Source organism: Ylistrum balloti, unplaced genomic scaffold (genome assembly GCF_031769215.1).
Source record: "Ylistrum balloti isolate Yb309-2 unplaced genomic scaffold, AGI_CSIRO_Ybal_v1 Utg369736, whole genome shotgun sequence".
Classification (NCBI taxonomy): Eukaryota; Metazoa; Mollusca; class Bivalvia; order Pectinida; family Pectinidae; genus Ylistrum; species Ylistrum balloti.
Genome location: NW_026781948.1, coordinates 139,683 through 161,204, shown reverse-complemented (window position 1 = coordinate 161,204; position 21,522 = coordinate 139,683). Strand labels below are relative to the sequence as shown.

The 21,522-nt window shown below is 36.4% G+C and overlaps 1 protein-coding gene across 1 annotated transcript; it reads left to right on the top strand.

Moving 5' to 3' along the window:
• Nucleotides 1-200: 200 nt before the first annotated feature.
• LOC132543037 (uncharacterized) lies at nt 201-21,319 on the top strand. Its single transcript, XM_060206493.1, has 12 exons — nt 201-350; nt 1,991-2,108; nt 2,706-2,943; nt 3,963-4,202; nt 5,213-5,297; nt 5,955-6,082; nt 6,269-6,440; nt 6,550-6,668; nt 14,486-14,734; nt 16,809-17,536; nt 20,332-20,492; nt 21,098-21,319. The coding sequence occupies exons 1-12, from the start codon at nt 201-203 to the stop codon at nt 21,317-21,319; spliced, it is 2,610 nt and encodes an 869-aa protein (XP_060062476.1).
• Nucleotides 21,320-21,522: the final 203 nt, after the last annotated feature.

Below are 21,522 nucleotides of genomic sequence, written 5' to 3'. Positions count from 1 at the left end.
ATGTAGACATTCTGAGTAAAACTGTAATTTTTTTATGAGAGATATCAATAATTGCAATTTTTGGCATTAGTTTCAAATTATTAACATATATGTTAGGTTTGAATTAGTTCAGATTTTAACAATACTTACAGAGTTTGACAGTCCAAACTTTTTAATATGCTGGTTTAATTGTAATTTTATGTGGAAATGTTCCAGGCAGGATGTCGCGAAGTGTGGCATGGCGACGAACATGTAATGATCTAGTCAACTGGCGCCAGACTGAAGCTCTCAATGCCACCATGTACATCCTGCGAGAGACTGGCCCAACTGGCTTTCTGCTACAGGAGGAAGGCGAGTCAAAACCCTACAAGGTATGGTACCATATGACAATAATCGGGTACATTGCATAATCAGGCAGTCGGCCCTTGTCTTTTATCTTTGTATTTCTACATTAATAGCGACAAATATAGTTATTTGTCAAGTAATAATATCAATCCTCCTATTTAAATCAGAGATGTGTTAACCCCTGGACTTATTACAGGAGAGATATGCTAACCAATATTCAAAGTGTTCTAGCTATCTTTCTGTGATTTTCTGTTTGTCTTGGTTGTGCTTGATAGACTTTTGACTGTGACCAAGACAAAAACACAATTATGGATAGATAGTTGGAACCCCTTCAGACTAGTTAGCGAAGTAAACATTTACCACTTTCACAAATATCAAATGGGTGGAAATCAAGCTAATCTATCAAATTCATGTTGTGTTAATTACTTGTCATAATAGGTTAGATATGTTGATCAGAACATTCTTCCCATTAAGTACCAGGACACTGTTAATAGTTTCTACAATATTCAACAATACATTTTGTTGTGTTAGAAGAAATCTTTAGTCATATGTGTAATATATTGTTGATCTCTGCATAATGAGATGATGTAAATGTGACTGCAGTTTTAGTATGTAAAGAAAGTTGTCCTGATGAAGCCAAACACATACAGATAAGGTGAAATGAATGAATCAAGTAAAATGTAGATAGGTAATCCCAATTCTGTTTTGATTGATTCACATTTACACTTACCCTGGATGTATCAATCCATGCTTTTTCTCAGTGTGAGGTTTTCTTGTCTCACACTGAAACAGGGTACACATGCTCTTTATACACTAGAAAAATTGAAGTGACACCACTGACATAACCCACTAGTAGAACCACTTCTATGAGGTCACAGACATATACTTTTTTCATCTGCTACAGAAATCTTGTGTTATCCACAAAATGGAAAATCCTATGTTATCATCACAACTTATTATCAGAAATATATGTAAAATACCAAGAGTATAATTTTATTTGACATTTATTGACTCGTTCAGTAGAATTATATTATGTGTAACATTTAATCACATTGTGTGAAACGACTGTGGTACAGAAGTCGTCACTGTTCATATGCCGTCCACATGTCTTTTGATTACACACAATATGCTTCATCTTGCACTTGGACAAGGAAAACTGGGTAAGAGAAAAACAATCATTCACCCTCTTTAGGGTGAGATAGGGGGATCTCAACCCTCAGGGGAAGCCTAGTGTTTGACAACATAATAATCTCCCCCTCTGGTTGAGATCCCCCTATTTCACCTTAAACAGAGTCAAAGATTCTATCATTCTGATTCAACCATTCATCAATTCCTTGCTAACCTTAGATGATCCAGGCAAGGATCTACCATGGTATAAATTCACTGCTCAATTACTACAGCTTTGGTTCCATCTCTAACCAAAGAAAGCAATGATGGTGTCAAGCTGAGCATAAAAAAGTGTCAGAAAGGATGAAGATGTAACCATAAAAGTTTTTTTCAATTCAGAATTTAACTTTTACTAAATTCTCTTTTTAACTCATAAGAGTTTTCAGGTTAAAGTAGTCATACAGAATTTTACAAATAAGTCATCATCAAAATCTCAAAAAAGTTAAAAATGATAATTTTCTTAGAGAAACTGTTAAGAACTGACCGTTATTGGTTGCAGGCCTACCTGGGGGACCCCCACACATGTACCTGTCCTCAGTTTAAGAAGGACAGAGATCTGTGTAAACACATATGCTGGCTGCTGCTCAAGAAGTTCAGGGTGCCACAAAATGATTCCAGTAAGCATGATTTTAGGATTGGTGTGTGATAATGAATAAATTCTACAATTATTAGAGATGTCAAAGTGGTCAGTTTTCAACCAGAAACAGCACTTTAACAACAAATGTTAGATGTGATAAGCCAATGTTTAAAATGTATTTACATTATGTACCACCTGATAGTAAACTCATAATTCTGTAACCCAAAATACCAGAGGCTCTAACATCTGTGGAGAGCATTGGGCAGATTAAAATGGAATATAAATATGATATACTGGTAATAGGTATTACCAATTGAGATACATAAATAACATCCCTTCATATGTAATTGGTTCTGTTAGGAAAAAAACATGGATATTTTGGTGGTGCATTGTATTCGAGAAGCCTATCCGTTTGCAAGGCAGGTGTAAGTAAATTGCAATGCTGTAAATTTATAGAAAATTTCTGCTTTGTTTGTAAAGATATTCTATACAATCATACTCACAGAATTCATGTTCAGTTATAAGTAAAAATATGATTGCAAAAAATTTCTGACTTTTGAATCATAATATTTTTGTAATTCTCCCATCAAGTTTTCCATGGCGTAGTTATATCATTAGTATTTTCTGTTGGTCTCAGTAACATGGCAGCTTGGTCTAGTGGAGAGAGAAATCAATGGCATTCTACATGGCTTTGCTGCAAAGCAACAGCGACAACAACCCCAAGGGCCACGATGGCAGAGGGCTCAGTCAGGTAACAGTGAGGGTAAAGAGAGTGGGAGGGAAGCCCTACAGCAACGGCCAATTGGGGATGATGATGTTTGCCCTATTTGCCAAGATGAGCTCCTGTCAAAGCACCTTCCTGTGACATACTGCAAGTGAGTGGAAATTGTCTTGAATACTGAAGTCATGTATGTGATTCTATGATAACTATGAATGAGAATTAAGGGTTGGGTTATTTATCCAACCTTCTGATTTGCCTTTTTTTCTAGATTAGGATAATGGAGTACTAATTTGTGTTAATAATAATCTGACATTGAATGTCACAGATTTTAACTCAATAAGGACTGTCCTGTAGAATGACTGTAAAGGGATTGCTTGCTGTAGTATAAACTTGTCCTATCATGGATAATAACCTCAACTAGTACAATTATCTAGTAACTGAGAGTTTATAGCAATAATGTACTTATTACCATTCTTTCTAGATCATTACTTCAGGATAGAATTGTAAGAATATCATATGAATAAACAACTGATTAAAATGGTATAAACTTGATTTCTAGACTTGTGTATCCTGAGTGCATTGTGTATGTAGGTGATTTGGTTATTTGGGTCGAGGTTGTAGCACAAGTTAACAGTTAACGGCTGATACATCTTAAACTTTATGCTTGAACATTTACAGTATTTGTGATGTATATAGGACCTAGCAGGAGTTTCCATTTCATATGTGATTTATAGAATAAGTCTAAAAACCTTTCGTTTTGCTACACAGGCCTTTGACATGTTAAAATGAAAACAATATAACAAGTTTAACAAAGCAGACATGAAATGGAAATAAATCTTAGATCTTTTTTTACCACATGATTAGAAAATGCATGAAACATACTTCTCTATGTCACACCTGAAATCCTCATTACTTTATATCTACGGTCTCCATTGTGATGTCACATTGTAATCTACACACATGTAATGTCCATTCATTGTCTAATTCTAAAATTGCCAGGTAAAACACAAAAATCCTGGCTTTAATCACCTAATAAAACTGTGAAGATGTGATGAATGAGAGTAAACATTTGTTATATCTACTGATGCTGTGTCTTTGTTGGGGGGAACATGGTCTGTTGATTAGAAGATAATTATATGTGCATGTAATTAAATTCAAATTCTATCTGCACAGATTTGGATGTGGAAACAGCATTCATATCAAATGTATGAAGGTTTGGGCAGATCACCAGAAGTCTTCTGGCGATACAGTCATCAAATGCCCATTTTGTCGTGAGGATTTTGGACCCTTTGAGCTGCTCAAGCAGGAAAGTCGGAATGCCATAGGGGCTCCTCAGGGTGGCAGAATGGATCGCCATCTTGGAACTGATTGTCAGAGTTGCCATATATCACCAATAGAAGGAAAATGCTACAGGTTATTGTGCCTTCTTATATATATTTCCTGTTTCTGGTGTAAATCTACACTATAACAAAATGCAATCCTTGCACACTACTCTCAGAAAATCTAGTTTTTGTCTTTGATTTCTTAGTCAACATTTCCAGCTTTTTAATGTAATATGTTTGATTATTGGGATAAATTAAACAGCAAATCTAACCATTACAATCTTGTAGCTTCAGATCTGTCTCTTTACAACATGAATTGTGTATGATAGGTGTCTTGTGTTATTACTAGTATATGTATATGTGTATGATAGGTGTCTTGTGTTATTACTAGTACATGTATATTGTGTATGATAGGTGTCTTGTGTTATTACTAGTACATGTATATTGTGTATGATAGGTGTCTTGTGTTATTACTAGTACATGTATATTGTGTATGATAGGTGTCTTGTGTTATTACTAGTACATGTATATTGTGTATGATAGGTGTCTTGTGTTATTACTAGTACATGTATATTGTGTATGATAGGTGTCTTGTGTTATTACTAGTACATGTATATTGTGTATGATAGGTGTCTTGTGTTATTACTAGTACATGTATATTGTGTATGATAGGTGTCTTGTGTTATTACTAGTACATGTATATTGTGTATGATAGGTGTCTTGTGCTATTACTAGTACATGTATATTGTGTATGATAGGTGTCTTGTGTTATTACTAGTACATGTATATGTGTATGATAGGTGTCTTGTGTTATTACTAGTACATGTATATGTGTATGATAGGTGGCTTGTGCTATTACTAGTACATGTATATTGTGTATGATAGGTGTCTTGTGTTATTACTAGTACATGTATATTGTGTATGATAGGTGTCTTGTGTTATTACTAGTACATGTATATTGTGTATGATAGGTGTCTTGTGTTATTACTAGTACATGTATATTGTGTATGATAGGTGTCTTGTGCTATTACTAGTACATGTATATTGTGTATGATAGGTGTCTTGTGTTATTCCAATGTACACTGTATATATTTACAACAGGTGTCGTGTGTGCACCAACTTCCATCTGTGCCAGACCTGCTTCAACACTGCTACTCATACTCAACACCCATTTGAGTATCGTCATGTGAGTATTCTCTTGTTCATTTAAGATGGAATATGTTTAACTAATGTTAATAACCTAAAGCTTGATTCTGAAATCATCTGTAACTAATCAAATGTATAAATATATACAAATGACCTGACAAAATATAACAAACTCTGTCTAAATTAACATATATTTGTGAGTGATTTATTTTTGTGACATTCAAGTATCAGAAAAATCTCAAAAGTGAATTGCCACAAACATGCTCACTTCCCAACATATTAATGATTGACTGTAAGGTTCACAGAAAGTGTATCACTATGAAATAGTCTAGACACGTAAAACACAAAAATTGATAGCTGTGAAAAAGGATTAACAAGAACAACTGGGTAATCATACATATTAAATGAACTAGATTAATGATATGACATTCAATTCTAGATTGAAAAGAACAATAATTTGCCATTCACTTGATCAAAGTGAATATTTTATATTAAGAAAATGCAAATGCAGTTTGTACATTGTACATTCTTTAATGTTAGACAATGGGCCAAGTAAAATGGTGAGAAGTCATACATTTGTCAAGTTCAATCATTTATATTCATTATGTTGTCAACTATATTGAATAAAAAATTGTTGGTAATTGTAAACATTTTTAAGTATATCTATTGCATAATTATTAATTTGTTTTGTCTACAGAAGCGTAACCAGCATTGGAAAGCTGCACAAAGGATGTATGGAGCAGTACTTCCGCAGGCTGTAGCCGAAAGTCTAGCGAACCGTGAAATCTCGGAAAATGACTATGACCTTCTCATGCAGCTTGACAGGTAAATGATACAACAGAATATATGAAACCATGTAGAACAACTTTGTTTACAGGAATATAGATTGGTTTCCACAGTGTGCTACTTTATCATTTGGTACTCTTCAGGTTTTTTGTGGTGTGAGAACTGATATCCATTGTCCAACTGTAGCAATTAATTCTAACACAAATTCTATGTTTCGGCCTACAGTAACACTTCAACCCAACAGAGTGACATTCCAGAAAGTGTGGTGAATTCATTTCCTCTTGAGAAAGTACGAGAAAATGGCCCCCTCCTCGCTCCAGGGATGCAGTGCAGAGTGTGTCTCCGTGGATACCAAGTTGGACAGTTTGTCAGGAAGCTGCCTCGCTGTAAACACAAGGTAGAAACTTAATGCCAGGTCTTTGTCCTAGAGTCAAGATAGAAATATGAAGTGTGAATATAACTATAATCTTCATGATAATAAAAAATACAATAATTTGTAATTTCAGTTCCACAGAGACTGTATAGATAACTGGCTCCTCCACTCTCACTCAACATGTCCAGTTGATGGCCATAGTGTGTGGGATCCCCACTCGGATCAGATAGATGATACAGAACAGCGTACCAGGTACCTCTATACCCATTACTTTGTAACACAGCACTGAGGTTTGATTTGTTGAAAGTAGATACTGACCTAAGGTAACTCAGTTTCTATTGATTTTTTGACAGTAAGTACAGACCTAAGGTAATTCAGTTTCTACTGATTTGTTGACAGTAGATACTGACCTAAGGTAACTCAGTTTCTATTGATTTGTTGACAGTAGATTCTGACCTAAGGTAACTCAGTTTCTATTGATTTGTTGACAGTAGATACTGACCTAAGGTAACTCAGTTTCTACTGATTTGTTGACAATAGATACTGACCTAAGGTAACTCAGTTTCTATTGATTTGTTGACAGTAGATACTGACCTAAGGTAACTCAGTTTCTATTGATTTGTTGACAGTAAGTACTGACCTAAGGTAATTCAGTTTCTATTGATTTGTTGACAGTAGATACTCGATACTGACCTAAGGTAATTCAGTTTCTATTGATTTGTTGACAGTAGATACTGACCTAAGGTAACTCAGTTTCTATTGATTTGTTGACAGTAGATACTGACCTAAGGTAATTCAGTTTCTATTGATTTGTTGACAGTAGATACTGACCTAAGGTAACTCAGTTTCTACTGATTTGTTGACAATAGATACTGACCTAAGGTAACTCAGTTTCTATTGATTTTTTGACAGTAGATACTGACCTAAGGTAACTCAGTTTCTATTGATTTGTTGACAGTAAGTACTGACCTAAGGTAATTCAGTTTCTATTGATTTGTTGACAGTAGATACTCGATACTGACCTAAGGTAACTCAGTTTCTATTGATTTGTTGACAGTAGATACTGACCTAAGGTAATTCAGTTTCTATTGATTTGTTGACAGTAGATACTGACCTAAGGTAACTCAGTTTCTACTGATTTGTTGACAATAGATACTGACCTAAGGTAACTCAGTTTCTATTGATTTTTTGACAGTAGATACTGACCTAAGGTAACTCAGTTTCTATTGATTTGTTGACAGTAAGTACTGACCTAAGGTAATTCAGTTTCTATTGATTTGTTGACAGTAGATACTCGATACTGACCTAAGGTAATTCAGTTTCTATTGATTTGTTGACAGTAAGTACTGACCTAAGGTCACTCAGTTTCTATTGATTTGTTGACAGTAAGTACTGACCTAAGGTAACTCAGTTTCTATTGATTTGTTGACAGTAGATACTGACCTAAGGTAACTCAGTTTCTACTGATTTGTTGACAGTAAGTACTGACCTACGGTGACTCAGTTTCTACTGATTTGTTGACAGTAGATACTGACCTAAGGTAACTCAGTTTCTACTGATTTGTTGACAGTAAGTACTGACCTAAGGTAACTCAGTTTCTATTGATTTGTTGACAGTAGAAACTGACCTAAGGTAATTCAGTTTCTATTGATTTGTTGACAGTAAGTACTGACCTAAGGTAATTCAGTTTCTATTGATTTGTTGACAGTAAGTACTGACCTAAGGTAATTCAGTTTCTATTGATTTGTTGACAGTAAGTACTGACCTAATGTAACTCAGTTTCTATTGATTTGTTGACAGTAAGTACTGACCTAAGGTAACTCAGTTTCTATTGATTTGTTGACAGTAAGTACTGACCTAAGGTAACTCAGTTTCTATTGATTTGTTGACAGTAGATACTAACCTAAGGTAACTCAGTTTCTATTGATTTGTTGACAGTAGATACTGACCTAAGGTAACTCAGTTTCTACTGATTTGTTGACAGTAGATACTGACCTAAGGTAACTCAGTTTCTATTGATTTGTTAACAGTAAGTACTGACCTAAGGTAACTCAGTTTCTATTGGTTTGTTGACAATAAGTACTGACCTAAGGTAACTCAGTTTCTATTGATTTGTTGACAGTAAGTACTGACCTAAGGTAACTCAGTTTCTATTGATTTGTTGACAGTAGATACTGACCTAAGGTAACTCAGTTTCTATTGATTTGTTGACAGTAAGTACTGACCTAAGGTAATTCAGTTTCTATTGATTTGTTGACAGTAGATACTCGATACTGACCTAAGGTAACTCAGTTTCTATTGATTTGTTGACAGTAAGTACTGACCTAAGGTAACTCAGTTTCTACTGATTTGTTGACTGTAGATACTGACCTAAGGTAACTCAGTTTCTACTGATTTGTTGACAGTAAGTACTGACCTAAGGTAACTCAGTTTCTATTGATTTGTTGACAGTAAGTACTGACCTAAGGTAACTCAGTTTCTATTGATTTGTTGATAGTAAGTACTGACCTAAGGTAACTCAGTTTCTATTGATTTGTTGACAGTAGATACTCGATACTGACCTAAGGTAACTCAGTTTCTATTGACTTGTTGACAGTAGATACTGACCTAAGGTAACTCAGTTTCTATTGATTTGTTGACAGTAAGTACTGACCTAAGGTAACTCAGTTTCTACTGATTTGTTGACTGTAGATACTGACCTAAGGTAACTCAGTTTCTACTGATTTGTTGACAGTAAGTACTGACCTAAGGTAACTCAGTTTCTATTGATTTGTTGACAGTAAGTACTGACCTAAGGTAACTCAGTTTCTATTGATTTGTTGATAGTAAGTACTGACCTAAGGTAACTCAGTTTCTATTGATTTGTTGACAGTAGATACTGACCTAAGGTAACTCAGTTTCTACTGATTTGTTGACAGTAAGTACTGACCTACGGTAACTCAGTTTCTATTGATTTGTTGACAGTAGATACTGAACTAAGGTAACTCAGTTTCTATTGATTTGTTGACAGTAAGTACTGACCTAAGGTAATTCAGTTTCTATTGATTTGTTGACAGTAGATACTCGATACTGACCAAAGGTAACTCAGTTTCTATTGATTTGTTGACAGTAAGTACTGACCTAAGGTAATTCAGTTTCTATTGATTTGTTGACAGTAGATACTGACCTAAGGTAACTCAGTTTCTATTGATTTGTTGACAGTAGATACTGACCTAAGGTAATTCAGTTTCTATTGATTTGTTGACAGTAGATACTGACCTAAAGTAACTCAGTTTCTATTGATTTGTTGACAGTAGATACTCGATACTGACCAAAGGTAACTCAGTTTCTACTGATTTGTTGACAGTAGATACTGACCTAAGGTAACTCAGTTTCTATTGATTTGTTGACAGTAAGTTCTGACCTAAGGTAACTCAGTTTCTATTGATTTGTTGACAGTAGATACTGACCTAAGATAACTCAGTTTCTACTGATTTGTTGACAGTAGATACTGACCTAAGGTAACTCAGTTTCTATTGATTTGTTGACAGTAGATACTGACCTAAGGTAATTCAGTTTCTATTGATTTGTTGACAGTAAGTACTGACCTAAGGTAACTCAGTTTCTATTGATTTGTTGACAGTAGATACTGACCTAAGGTAACTCAGTTTCTATTGATTTGTTGACTGTAAGTACTGACCTAAGGTAATTCAGTTTCTATTGATTTGTTGACAGTAGATACTGACCTAAGGTAACTCAGTTTCTATTGATTTGTTGACAGTAAGTACTGACCTAAGGTAACTCAGTTTCTATTGATTTGTTGACTGTAAATACTGACCTAAGGTAACTCAGTTTCTATTGATTTGTTGATAGTAAGTACTGACCTAAGGAAACTCCGTTTCTATTGATTTGTTGACAGTAGATACTGACCTAAGGTAACTCAGTTTCTATTGATTTGTTGACTGTAAATACTGACCTAAGGTAACTCAGTTTCTATTGATTTGTTGACAGTAGATACTGACCTAAGGTAACTCAGTTTCTATTGATTTGTTGACAGTAAGTACTGACCTAAGGAAACTCCGTTTCTATTGATTTGTTGACAGTAGATACTGACCTAAGGTAATTCAGTTTCTATTGATTTTTTGACAGTAAGTGATGACCTAAGATAACTCAGTTTGTATTGATTTGTTGACAGTAGATACTGACCTCAGGTAATTCAGTTTCTATTGATTTGTTGACAGTAAGTACTGACCTAAGGTAATTCAGTTTCTATTGATTTGTTTTCTATTGATTTGTTGACAGTAGATACTCGATACTGACCTAAGGTAACTCAGTTTCTATTGATTTGTTGACAGTAGATACTGACCTAAGATAACTCAGTTTCTACTGATTTGTTGACAGTAGATACTGACCTAAGGTAACTCAGTTTCTATTGATTTGTTGACAGTAGATACTGACCTAAGGTAATTCAGTTTCTATTGATTTGTTGACAGTAAGTACTGACCTAAGGTAACTCAGTTTCTATTGATTTGTTGACAGTAGATACTGACCTAAGGTAACTCAGTTTCTATTGATTTGTTGACTGTAAGTACTGACCTAAGGTAATTCAGTTTCTATTGATTTGTTGACAGTAGATACTGACCTAAGGTAACTCAGTTTCTATTGATTTGTTGACAGTAAGTACTGACCTAAGGTAATTCAGTTTCTATTGATTTGTTGACAGTAAGTACTGACCTAAGGTAACTCAGTTTCTATTGATTTGTTGACAGTAGATACTCGATACTGACCTAAGGTAACTCAGTTTCTATTGATTTGTTGACAGTAGATACTGACCTAAGGTAATTCAGTTTCTATTGATTTGTTGACATTTGATACTGATCTAAGGTAACTCAGTTTCTATTGATTTGTTGACAGTAGATACTCGATACTGACCAAAGGTAACTCAGTTTCTACTGATTTGTTGACAGTAGATACTGACCTAAGGTAACTCAGTTTCTATTGATTTGTTGACAGTAAGTTCTGACCTAAGGTAACTCAGTTTCTATTGATTTGTTGACAGTAGATACTGACCTAAGTCAGTTTCTACTGATTTGTTGACAGTAGATACTGACCTAAGGTAACTCAGTTTCTATTGATTTGTTGACAGTAGATACTGACCTAAGGTAATTCAGTTTCTATTGATTTGTTGACAGTAGATACTGACCTAAGGTAATTCAGTTTCTATTGATTTGTTGACAGTAGATACTGACCTAAGGTAACTCAGTTTCTATTGATTTGTTGACAGTAAGTACTGACCTAAGGTAACTCAGTTTCTATTGATTTGTTGACAGTAAATACTGACCTAAGGTAACTCAGTTTCTATTGATTTGTTGATAGTAAGTACTGACCTAAGGAAACTCCGTTTCTATTGATTTGTTGACAGTAGATACTGACCTAAGGTAACTCAGTTTCTATTGATTTGTTGACTTTAAATACTGACCTAAGGTAACTCAGTTTCTATTGATTTGTTGACAGTAGATACTGACCTAAGGTAACTCAGTTTCTATTGATTTGTTGACAGTAAGTACTGACCTAAGGTAACTCAGTTTCTATTGATTTGTTGACAGTAGATACTGACCTAAGGTAATTCAGTTTCTATTGATTTTTTGACAGTAAGTGATGACCTAAGGTAACTCAGTTTGTATTGATTTGTTGACAGTAGATACTGACCTAAGGTAACTCAGTTTCTATTGATTTGTTGACAGTAAGTACTGACCTAAGGTAATTCAGTTTCTATTGATTTGTTGACAGTAGATACTGACCTAAGGTAACTCAGTTTCTATTGATTTGTTGACAGTAAGTACTGACCTAAGGTAACTCAGTTTCTATTGATTTGTTGACAGTAGATACTGACCTAAGGTAATTCAGTTTCTATTGATTTGTTGACAGTAAGTACTGACCTAAGGTAACTCAGTTTCTATTGATTTGTTGACAGTAGATACTGACCTAAGGTAACTCAGTTTCTATTGATTTGTTGACTGACCTAAGGTAACTCAGTTTCTATTGATTTGTTGACAGTAAGTACTGACCTAAGGTAATTCAGTTTCTATTGATTTGTTGACATTTGATACTGATCTAAGGTAACTCAGTTTCTATTGATTTGTTGACAGTAAGTACTGACCTAAGGTAATTCAGTTTCTACTGATTTGTTGACAGTAAGTACTGACCTAAGGTAACTCAGTTTCTATTGATTTGTTGATAGTAAGTACTGACCTAAGGTAATTCAGTTTCTACTGATTTGTTGACAGTAAGTACTGACCTAAGGTAACTCAGTTTCTATTGATTTGTTGACAGTAGATACTGACCTAAGGTAACGATACTGACCTAAGGTAATTCAGTTTCTATTGATTTGTTGACAGTAGATACTGACCTAAGGTAACTCAGTTTCTATTGATTTGTTGACAGTAAGTACTGACCTAAGGTAACTCAGTTTCTATTGATTTGTTGACAGTAGATACTGACCTAAGGTAACTCAGTTTCTATTGATTTGTTGACAGTAAGTACTGACCTAAGATAACTCAGTTTCTATTGATTTGTTGACAGTAGATACTGACCTAAGGTAACTCAGTTTCTATTGATTTGTTGACAGTAAGTACTGACCTAAGGTAACTCAGATTTGTTGACAGTCTATTGAACTCAGTTTCTACTGATTTGTTGACAGTAGATACTGACCTAAGGTAATTCAGTTTCTATTGATTTGTTGACAGTAGATACTGACCTAAGATAACTCAGTTTCTATTGATTTGTTGACAGTAGATACTGACCTAAGGTAATTCAGTTTCTATTGATTTGTTGACAGTAAGTACTGACCTAAGGTAACTCAGTTTCTAAGGTAATACTCAGTTTCTATTGATTTGTTGACAGTAAGATACTGACCTAAGGTAACTCAGTTTCTATTGATTTGGTAACTCAGTTTCTATTGATTTGTTGACAGTAAGTACTGACCTAAGGTAACTCAGTTTCTATTGATTTGTTGACTATTGATTTGTTGATTTGTTGATTGATTTTTTGACAGTAAGTGACTGGTAACTCAGTTTCTATTGATTTGTTGACAGTAACTAAGGTAATTCAGTTTCTATTGATTTGTTGACAGTAGATACTGACCTAAGGTAACTCAGTTATTGATTTGTTGACAGTAAGACCTAAGTTTCTATTGATTTGTTCAGTAGATACTGACCTAAGGTAACTCAGTTTCTATTGATTTGTTGACAGTAGATACTGACCTAAGGTAACTCAGTATCTATTGATTTGTTGAAAGTAGATACTGACCTAAGGTAACTCAGTTTCTATTGATTTGTTGACATTAGATACTGATCTAAGGTAACTCAGTTTCTATTGATTTGTTGATAGTAAGTACTGACCTAAGGTAATTCAGTTTCTACTGATTTGTTGACAGTAAGTACTGACCTAAGGTAACTCAGTTTCTATTGATTTGTTGACAGCAGATACTCGATACTGACCTAAGGTAATTCAGTTTCTATTGATTTGTTGACAGTAGATACTGACCTAAGGTAATTCAGTTTCTATTGATTTGTTGACAGTAAGTACTGACCTAAGGTAATTCAGTTTCTATTGATTTGTTGACAGTAGATACTGACCTAAGGTAACTCAGTTTCTATTGATTTGTTGACAGTAGATACTGACCTAAGGTAACTCAGTTTCTGTTGATTTGTTGACAGTAAGTACTGACCTAAGGTAACTCAGTTTCTACTGATTTGTTGACAGTAGATACTGACCTAAGGTAACTCAGTTTCTATTGATTTGTTGACAGTAAGTACTGACCTAAGGTAATTCAGTTTCTATTGATTTGTTGACAGTAGATACTTGATACTGACCTAAGGTAACTCAGTTTCTATTGATTTGTTGACAGTAGATACTGACCTAAGGTAATTCAGTTTCTATTAATTTCTTGACAGTAGATACTGACCTAAGGTAATTCAGTTTCTTTTAATTACAGTGACCTTATGATAGATTTAGATAAAGGTTTTAAGGTGCCATCCCAGTTTAAAGTTTCATATATTTATAGCTTAGAATTCTCTGATTCTTTATAGAGCACCTAGACAAGCAAAGGAAAATGGTCAGACATCCAGAAAGGAATTGGTCCTGGAGGTGCCAGGAATTGGAATTGTTAGGCAGACAGAAGAAACAGCTGCTCGTGAAAGTGCTCTTAGAGGTTTTGGAAGACGACTTCCTGGTACACAGCCCCAGCTTAAACAAAGTCGTGGTTCCAGCTCCGACAGCAAAAACGTCATCCCTCTTAGATCAAGCTTTACATTAAGTGGTGTCAGCTTTGGTAACAGGTACAAACTAAAGGCAACAGCAGTTACGGTGATAATAAATACTGGGAGTGAAATCAGTCCTCTGTGTTATGGGATGAAATATTAAAGCAGTTACGGTTATAATAAATACTGGGAGTGAAATCAGTCCTCTGTGTTATGGGATGAAATATTAAAGCAGTTACGGTTATAATAAATACTGGGAGTGAAATCAGTCCTCGATGTTTAGGGATGAAAGTTCAAAGGCAGTTACAGTTATAATAAATACCGGGAGTGAAGGCAGTCCTCAGTGTTTAGGGATGAAAGTTCAAAGGCAGTTACAGTTATAATAAATACCGGGAGTGAAGGCAGTACTCAGTGTTATGGAATGAAAGATCAGAAAAGTAGAGATACTGGGATGGAATGTTAGAGTGACGTTGATATCAGGAGGGAGACTCAGATAAGTGGTGATTTTGAAGGAGAGATGGTGGTGATCTATAACAGGGCTCGAATAATGGTCAGAGGGGATGTATTATTAGGAGGTAAGGCCAGAGGGGATGTAATATTAGGAGGGAAGGCCAGAGGGGATGTAATATTAGGAGGGAAGGCCAGAGGAGATGTAAGATTAGGAGGGAAGGCCAGAGGGGATGTAATATTAGGAGGGAAGGTCAGAGGGGATGTAATATTAGGAGGGAAGGCCAGAGGGGATGTAATATTAGGAGGGAAGGCCAGAGGGGATGTAATATTAGGAGGGAAGGGTAGAGGGGATGTAATATTAGGAGGTAAGGCCAGACTGGGATGTAATATTAGGAGGTAAGGCCAGACTGGGATGTAATATTAGGAGGAAAGGCCAGAGGGGATGTAATATTAGGAGGTAAGGCCAGAGGGGATGTAATATTAGGAGGAAAGGCCAGAGGGGATGTAATATTAGGAGGTAAGGCCAGAGGGGATGTAATATTAGGAGGTAAGGCCAGACTGGGATGTAATATTAGGAGGAAAGGCCAGAGGGGATGTAATATTAGGAGGTAAGGCCAGAGGGGATGTAATATTAGGAGGTAAGGCCAGACTGGGATGTAATATTAGGAGGGAAGGCCAGACTGGGATGTAATATTAGGAGGTAAGGCCAGACTGGGATGTAATATTAGGAGGGAAGGCCAGAGGGGATGTAATATTAGGAGGGAAGGCCAGACTGGGATGTAATATTAGGAGGTAAGGCCAGACTGGGATGTAATATTAGGAGGTAAGGCCAGACTGGGATGTAATATTAGGAGGGAAGGCCAGAGGGGATGTAATATTAGGAGGTAAGGCCAGACTGGGATGTAATATTAGGAGGTAAGGCCAGACTGGGATGTAATATTAGGAGGTAAGGCCAGACTGGGATGTAATATTAGGAGGTAAGGCCAGACTGGGATGTAATATTAGGAGGTAAGGCCAGACTGGGATGTAATATTAGGAGGTAAGGCCAGACTGGGATGTAATATTAGGAGGTAAGGCCAGACTGGGATGTAATATTAGGAGGTAAGGCCAGACTGGGATGTAATATTAGGAGGTAAGGCCAGACTGGGATGTAATATTAGGAGGTAAGGCCAGACTGGGATGTAATATTAGGAGGGAAGGCCAGACTGGGATGTAATATTAGGAGGTAAGGCCAGACTGGGATGTAATATTAGGAGGGAAGGCCAGACTGGGATGTAATATTAGGAGGGAAGGCCAGACTGGGATGTAATATTAGGAGGGAAGGCCAGACTGGGATGTAATATTAGGAGGGAAGGCCAGACTGGGATGTAATATTAGGAGGTAAGGCCAGACTGGGATGTAATATTAGGAGGTTAGGCCAGACTGGGATGTAATATTAGGAGGTAAGGCCAGACTGGGATGTAATATTAGGAGGGAAGGCCAGACTGGAATGTAATATTAGGAGGGAAGGCCAGACTGGGATGTAATATTAGGAGGTAAGGCCAGACTGGGATAGTGAAATTATCTTAGAAGATTATCTAACTGTAATTTTTTTTTAAAATTTGATTTATTTATAACTTGTCATCTGTAATCTAGATGATTGTCTTCTTGAGAGAGAAGCTGTATATAGAGTTAACTGTATTTCATAATAAAAACCTTACAGTTCTGAAGGGGCCTCTGGTGGCAGTGAAACAACTCCAGTTGAAGATCTCCCTGGCAACCGACTACTCGGACGTGCTCAGGCTCGTCGCTCAACCCTCAACAAAAAGCTTGCAGTTAGAAGTCAAAGGCCAAAGCAGAAGGAAAGCAGGACACAACAAGAAATAAATGGTGCTCAGTTTGACATTCATTCAATGCCAGTCGTACCACAAGAGCAGCATATTGATGATGTGCTAGGTCCTATGACCCCAACTCAGAGAACTATCATGAATCACCTCGCCATGCTGCACACACCAGATGAGGACGAGATCCTGGGCGACATTAATCCATCCACACCTCAGCGAGTTCATTGTATGCGTACCTCTATGCTCAGTAGCACGGACATGAGATCACCGTTTGTGCGAGATTTACCTCCCCTGATTGAGTCTGAACAGGAACACGAGACACCAGACTACCCAACTATTGGAGAGTGTGATCAGGAGACAGCTTCCCTCAACAGTTCAATCAGTCTGAATCAACACAGATACAGACATACAAATAGACAGCCTGAGATGGAGGCACAGACAGACACTGTCGTCACGACCTCTGTAAGGTCAACACCTGAAATCAGATCATGCACTGGGTCTCAGAGGTCCTTGACAAATGGTGCAGTAACCCCTTATGGTGAAACTGTAGGAGGAAGTGAGGTCAGTGAAGGTCAGACGAGCATAAGAAGTAGGGGCAGACAAGCAGGTAGGCTATCTTACTTCTGTATGTTAGTTAAATCAATACAGAAAAATGTACTACAGTTAGTTATGTCTGAATACACACTCAGGGGAGAGAAATGACTTTTAAAATGGCATGGAAAAGTGGAACTTATACATTATTTGATAAAGTCTAATTGTTTTTTTTTTCCTTTTAGCTAGTCTCTATCAAAAAAACTTTGACACATTTCTGAAACTAATATTAATTTGTTTGTCAGTTATTGATCGCAAACTCATTAATTGTGTAAAATACCTAGTTTGAATTTTTTCCATAGGTTTATATAGACACTTGGATTGTCAGATTAAATTGAAGAAAATTGAAACAATATCTTATATCAGTCTGGAATCCTATATGTGCTAAGTTTTTTTAAACCTCTGTGCACATGTAGTAAAGAGAAGATTTAAAGTATTCTGTGTGACTGTACGTCCATCCCAAGCAAAAAGCTGACAGATTTGATGGTTACTGATATACTGATTCATCATAACTAATCCCTTGTAGTAGCCACTCTAATCAAACATTGATCAGAAAAGCAAAATTGTCACATGGTTTGGCAAATGTCTTAGTGGATGAAATGAAGGACAACCCTCAGTAGAAATATACAGTATATATCTGTACTTTACTATTGTATTGTATCCTGTTTAATTCTGGATCTCCACATCTTTTATATAGCTTTTTTTTTATTTTAGTCAAATTTTGTTGAGTTTTTTTACCTTAGTCTACTTGTATCTTGTATCCTATATCTTAATGTAATCTCAAGGTGCTTTATTTCTTTGTGTTACATGTTGCTAAATAAATAATAAAACTACATGATTTAAGTCTTAACTGCATGGTGCTTTGTATCATAGCCTAACTGCATGGTGCTTTGTATTGTAGCCTAACTGCATTGTGCTTTGTATTGTAGTCTAACTGCATGGTGCTTTGTATTGTAGTCTAACTGCATGGTGCTTTGTAATGTAGTCTAACTGCATGGTGCTTTGTATTGTAGTCTAACTGCATGGTGCTTTGTATTGTAGTCTAACTGCATGGTGCTTTGTATCATAGTCTAACTGCATGGTGCTTTGTATCATAGCCTAACTGCATGGTGCTTTGTATTTTAGCCTAACTGCATGGTGCTTTGTATCATAGTCTAACTGCATGGTGCTTTGTATCATAGCCTAACTGCATGGTGCTTTGTATTGTAGCCTAACTGCATGATGCTTTGGTATCGTAGTCTAACTGCATGGTGCTTTGTATCATAGTCTAACTGCATGGTGCTTTGTATCATAGCCTAACTGCATGGTGCTTTGTATTGTAGTCTAACTGCATGGTGCTTTGTTTTGTAGTCTAACTGCATGGTGCTTTGTATTGTAGTCTAACTGTATGGTGCTTTGTATCATAGTCTAACTGCATGGTGCTTTGTATCATAGCCTAACTGCATGGTGCTTTATATCATAGCCTAACTGCATGGTGCTTTATATCATAGCCTAACTGCATGGTGCTTTATATCATAGCCTAACTGCATAGTGCTTTGTATTGTAGCCTAACTGCATGGTGCTTTATATCATAGCCTAACTGCATGGTGCTTTGTGTTGTAGCCTAACTGCATGGTGCTTTGTATTGTAGCCTAACTGCATGATGCTTTGGTATCGTAGTCTAACTGCATGGTGCTTTGTATCATAGTCTAACTGCATGGTGCTTTGTATCATAGCCTAACTGCATGGTGCTTTGTATTGTAGTCTAACTGCATGGTGCTTTGTTTTGTAGTCTAACTGCATGGTGCTTTGTATTGTAGTCTAACTGTATGGTGCTTTGTATTGTAGCCTAACTGCATGATGCTTTGGTATCGTAGTCTAACTGCATGGTGCTTTGTATCATAGTCTAACTGCATGGTGCTTTGTATCATAGCCTAACTGCATGGTGCTTTGTATTGTAGTCTAACTGCATGGTGCTTTGTTTTGTAGTCTAACTGCATGGTGCTTTGTATTGTAGTCTAACTGTATGGTGCTTTGTATCATAGTCTAACTGCATGGTGCTTTGTATCATAGCCTAACTGCATGGTGCTTTATATCATAGCCTAACTGCATGGTGCTTTATATCATAGCCTAACTGCATGGTGCTTTATATCATAGCCTAACTGCATAGTGCTTTGTATTGTAGCCTAACTGCATGGTGCTTTATATCATAGCCTAACTGCATGGTGCTTTGTGTTGTAGCCTAACTGCATGGTGCTTTGTATTGTAGCCTAACTGCATGATGCTTTGGTATCGTAGTCTAACTGCATGGTGCTTTGTATCATAGTCTAACTGCATGGTGCTTTGTATCATAGCCTAACTGCATGGTGCTTTGTATTGTAGTCTAACTGCATGGTGCTTTGTTTTGTAGTCTAACTGCATGGTGCTTTGTATTGTAGTCTAACTGTATGGTGCTTTGTATCATAGTCTAACTGCATGGTGCTTTGTATCATAGCCTAACTGCATGGTGCTTTATATCATAGCCTAACTGCATGGTGCTTTGTATCATAGCCTAACTGCATGGTGCTTTATATCATAGCCTAACTGCATGATGCTTAGTATTGTAGCCTAACTGCAAGGTGCTTTGTGTTGTAGCCTAACTGCATGGTGCTTTGTGTTGTAGCCTAACTGCATGGTGCTTTGTATCATAGTCTAACTGCATGGTGCTTTGTATTGTAGCCTAACTGCATGGTGCTTTGTATTGTAGTCTAACTGCATGGTGCTTTGTATTGTAGTCTAACTGCATGCTTTTCTTCTTTCTTTTATCTTTTCTTTTGCTCCTGTGCTGTTCAGACATAGAATACATGTTGAGCTTTATCTCAGAAGATCGAGGACACAGTGCTGCCACAGGAAGTAATCGAAGTAACCGTTCCCGGAGCCGAGATAGAGTGGAGTCTGCTTCAACTAGTTCCACCATTACAGAAGAAGAGTCAGCAATCAGGAAAAGACTGCAGGTATAAGATACACATAGATTGATGGCACAGGTCAGGAAGCCTGCCATTATGACTACCTACATCAATAGCTTTGGACCAAACCTTTATTGTGAACACATCACCTTCCATTTATTGTATGATCCTACATCTATAATTCTATCATACATATATTTAAGTGTAAAATGTCTCAGATTACTGCATGTATTACACAGATAGCTCTTATACAAACTGTCTCACTAACATATGTACATAATTATTTAGTTATTTTCATACCACAACATCACACCATTATGTTCTCCATCTGCTAAAACTTCGATGGTCATTGGTCAAGGTTCAAGGTCAGAGATCACCACTGATCCAATATGAATAAAGATGTATACAATTAAGTTTTTAACAAACTTTTGACACCACAACATCACACAATCAGGTAGTACACTTGATTACATCTTGATGATTATCTGTCAAGGCCAAAAGTTATGCTGGACAACTTTTAAAATAAGATGCTTGTAATTATGTTCAAGATATTTAATGAAACTTTTGTTAGATCTAATTAAGAAGTGTCAGGACCTGTTTGAACTCCTACACACTCTATAGATCACACCTGATGTTTTATTCTATATTTACAGCATTACAAAGACTTGTATGTCGGCAACAGTCCAGATGGTCAATCTCCAGTAGATGCTGTCACAAGGGGGCGCCCTCCACGCAACCCCAGGCGACAGTTTGGTGAACACCTAGCACTGAGGCAGACTAAAAGTCGCAAGAAGATGGAACACCGTCGTCAAAATAATGACCTTGCTTTAGAGGGAAATGCATTTGGGAATCTCACACTAAGAGATCTCATATGAATAAAATGTATATTTCCTGCTCATTAGAAGTTAATCAGATGATTTAACATTCTTTTATGAAGTGTTATGCAATATTGTAATATTTTCTATGAATTTAAAGCATGACAAGTGTTGAAGGGATTCTTCACATGACCTTTACATACTCCTAGTTACCTTTGGCCAATAATTAATACTAGCTACCACTTCACAGGTTTCGAGTTGTC

Coding starts and splice junctions, on each gene's coding strand:
- LOC132543037 (XM_060206493.1), top strand. CDS start 201: ATGTCGCGAAGTGTGGCATGGCGACGAACATGTAATGATCTAGTCAAC. Junction 4,203..5,212: donor ATAGAAGGAAAATGCTACAG/GTTATTGTGCCT, acceptor TATTTACAACAG/GTGTCGTGTGTGCACCAACT. Junction 6,441..6,549: donor TGCCTCGCTGTAAACACAAG/GTAGAAACTTAA, acceptor TTGTAATTTCAG/TTCCACAGAGACTGTATAGA.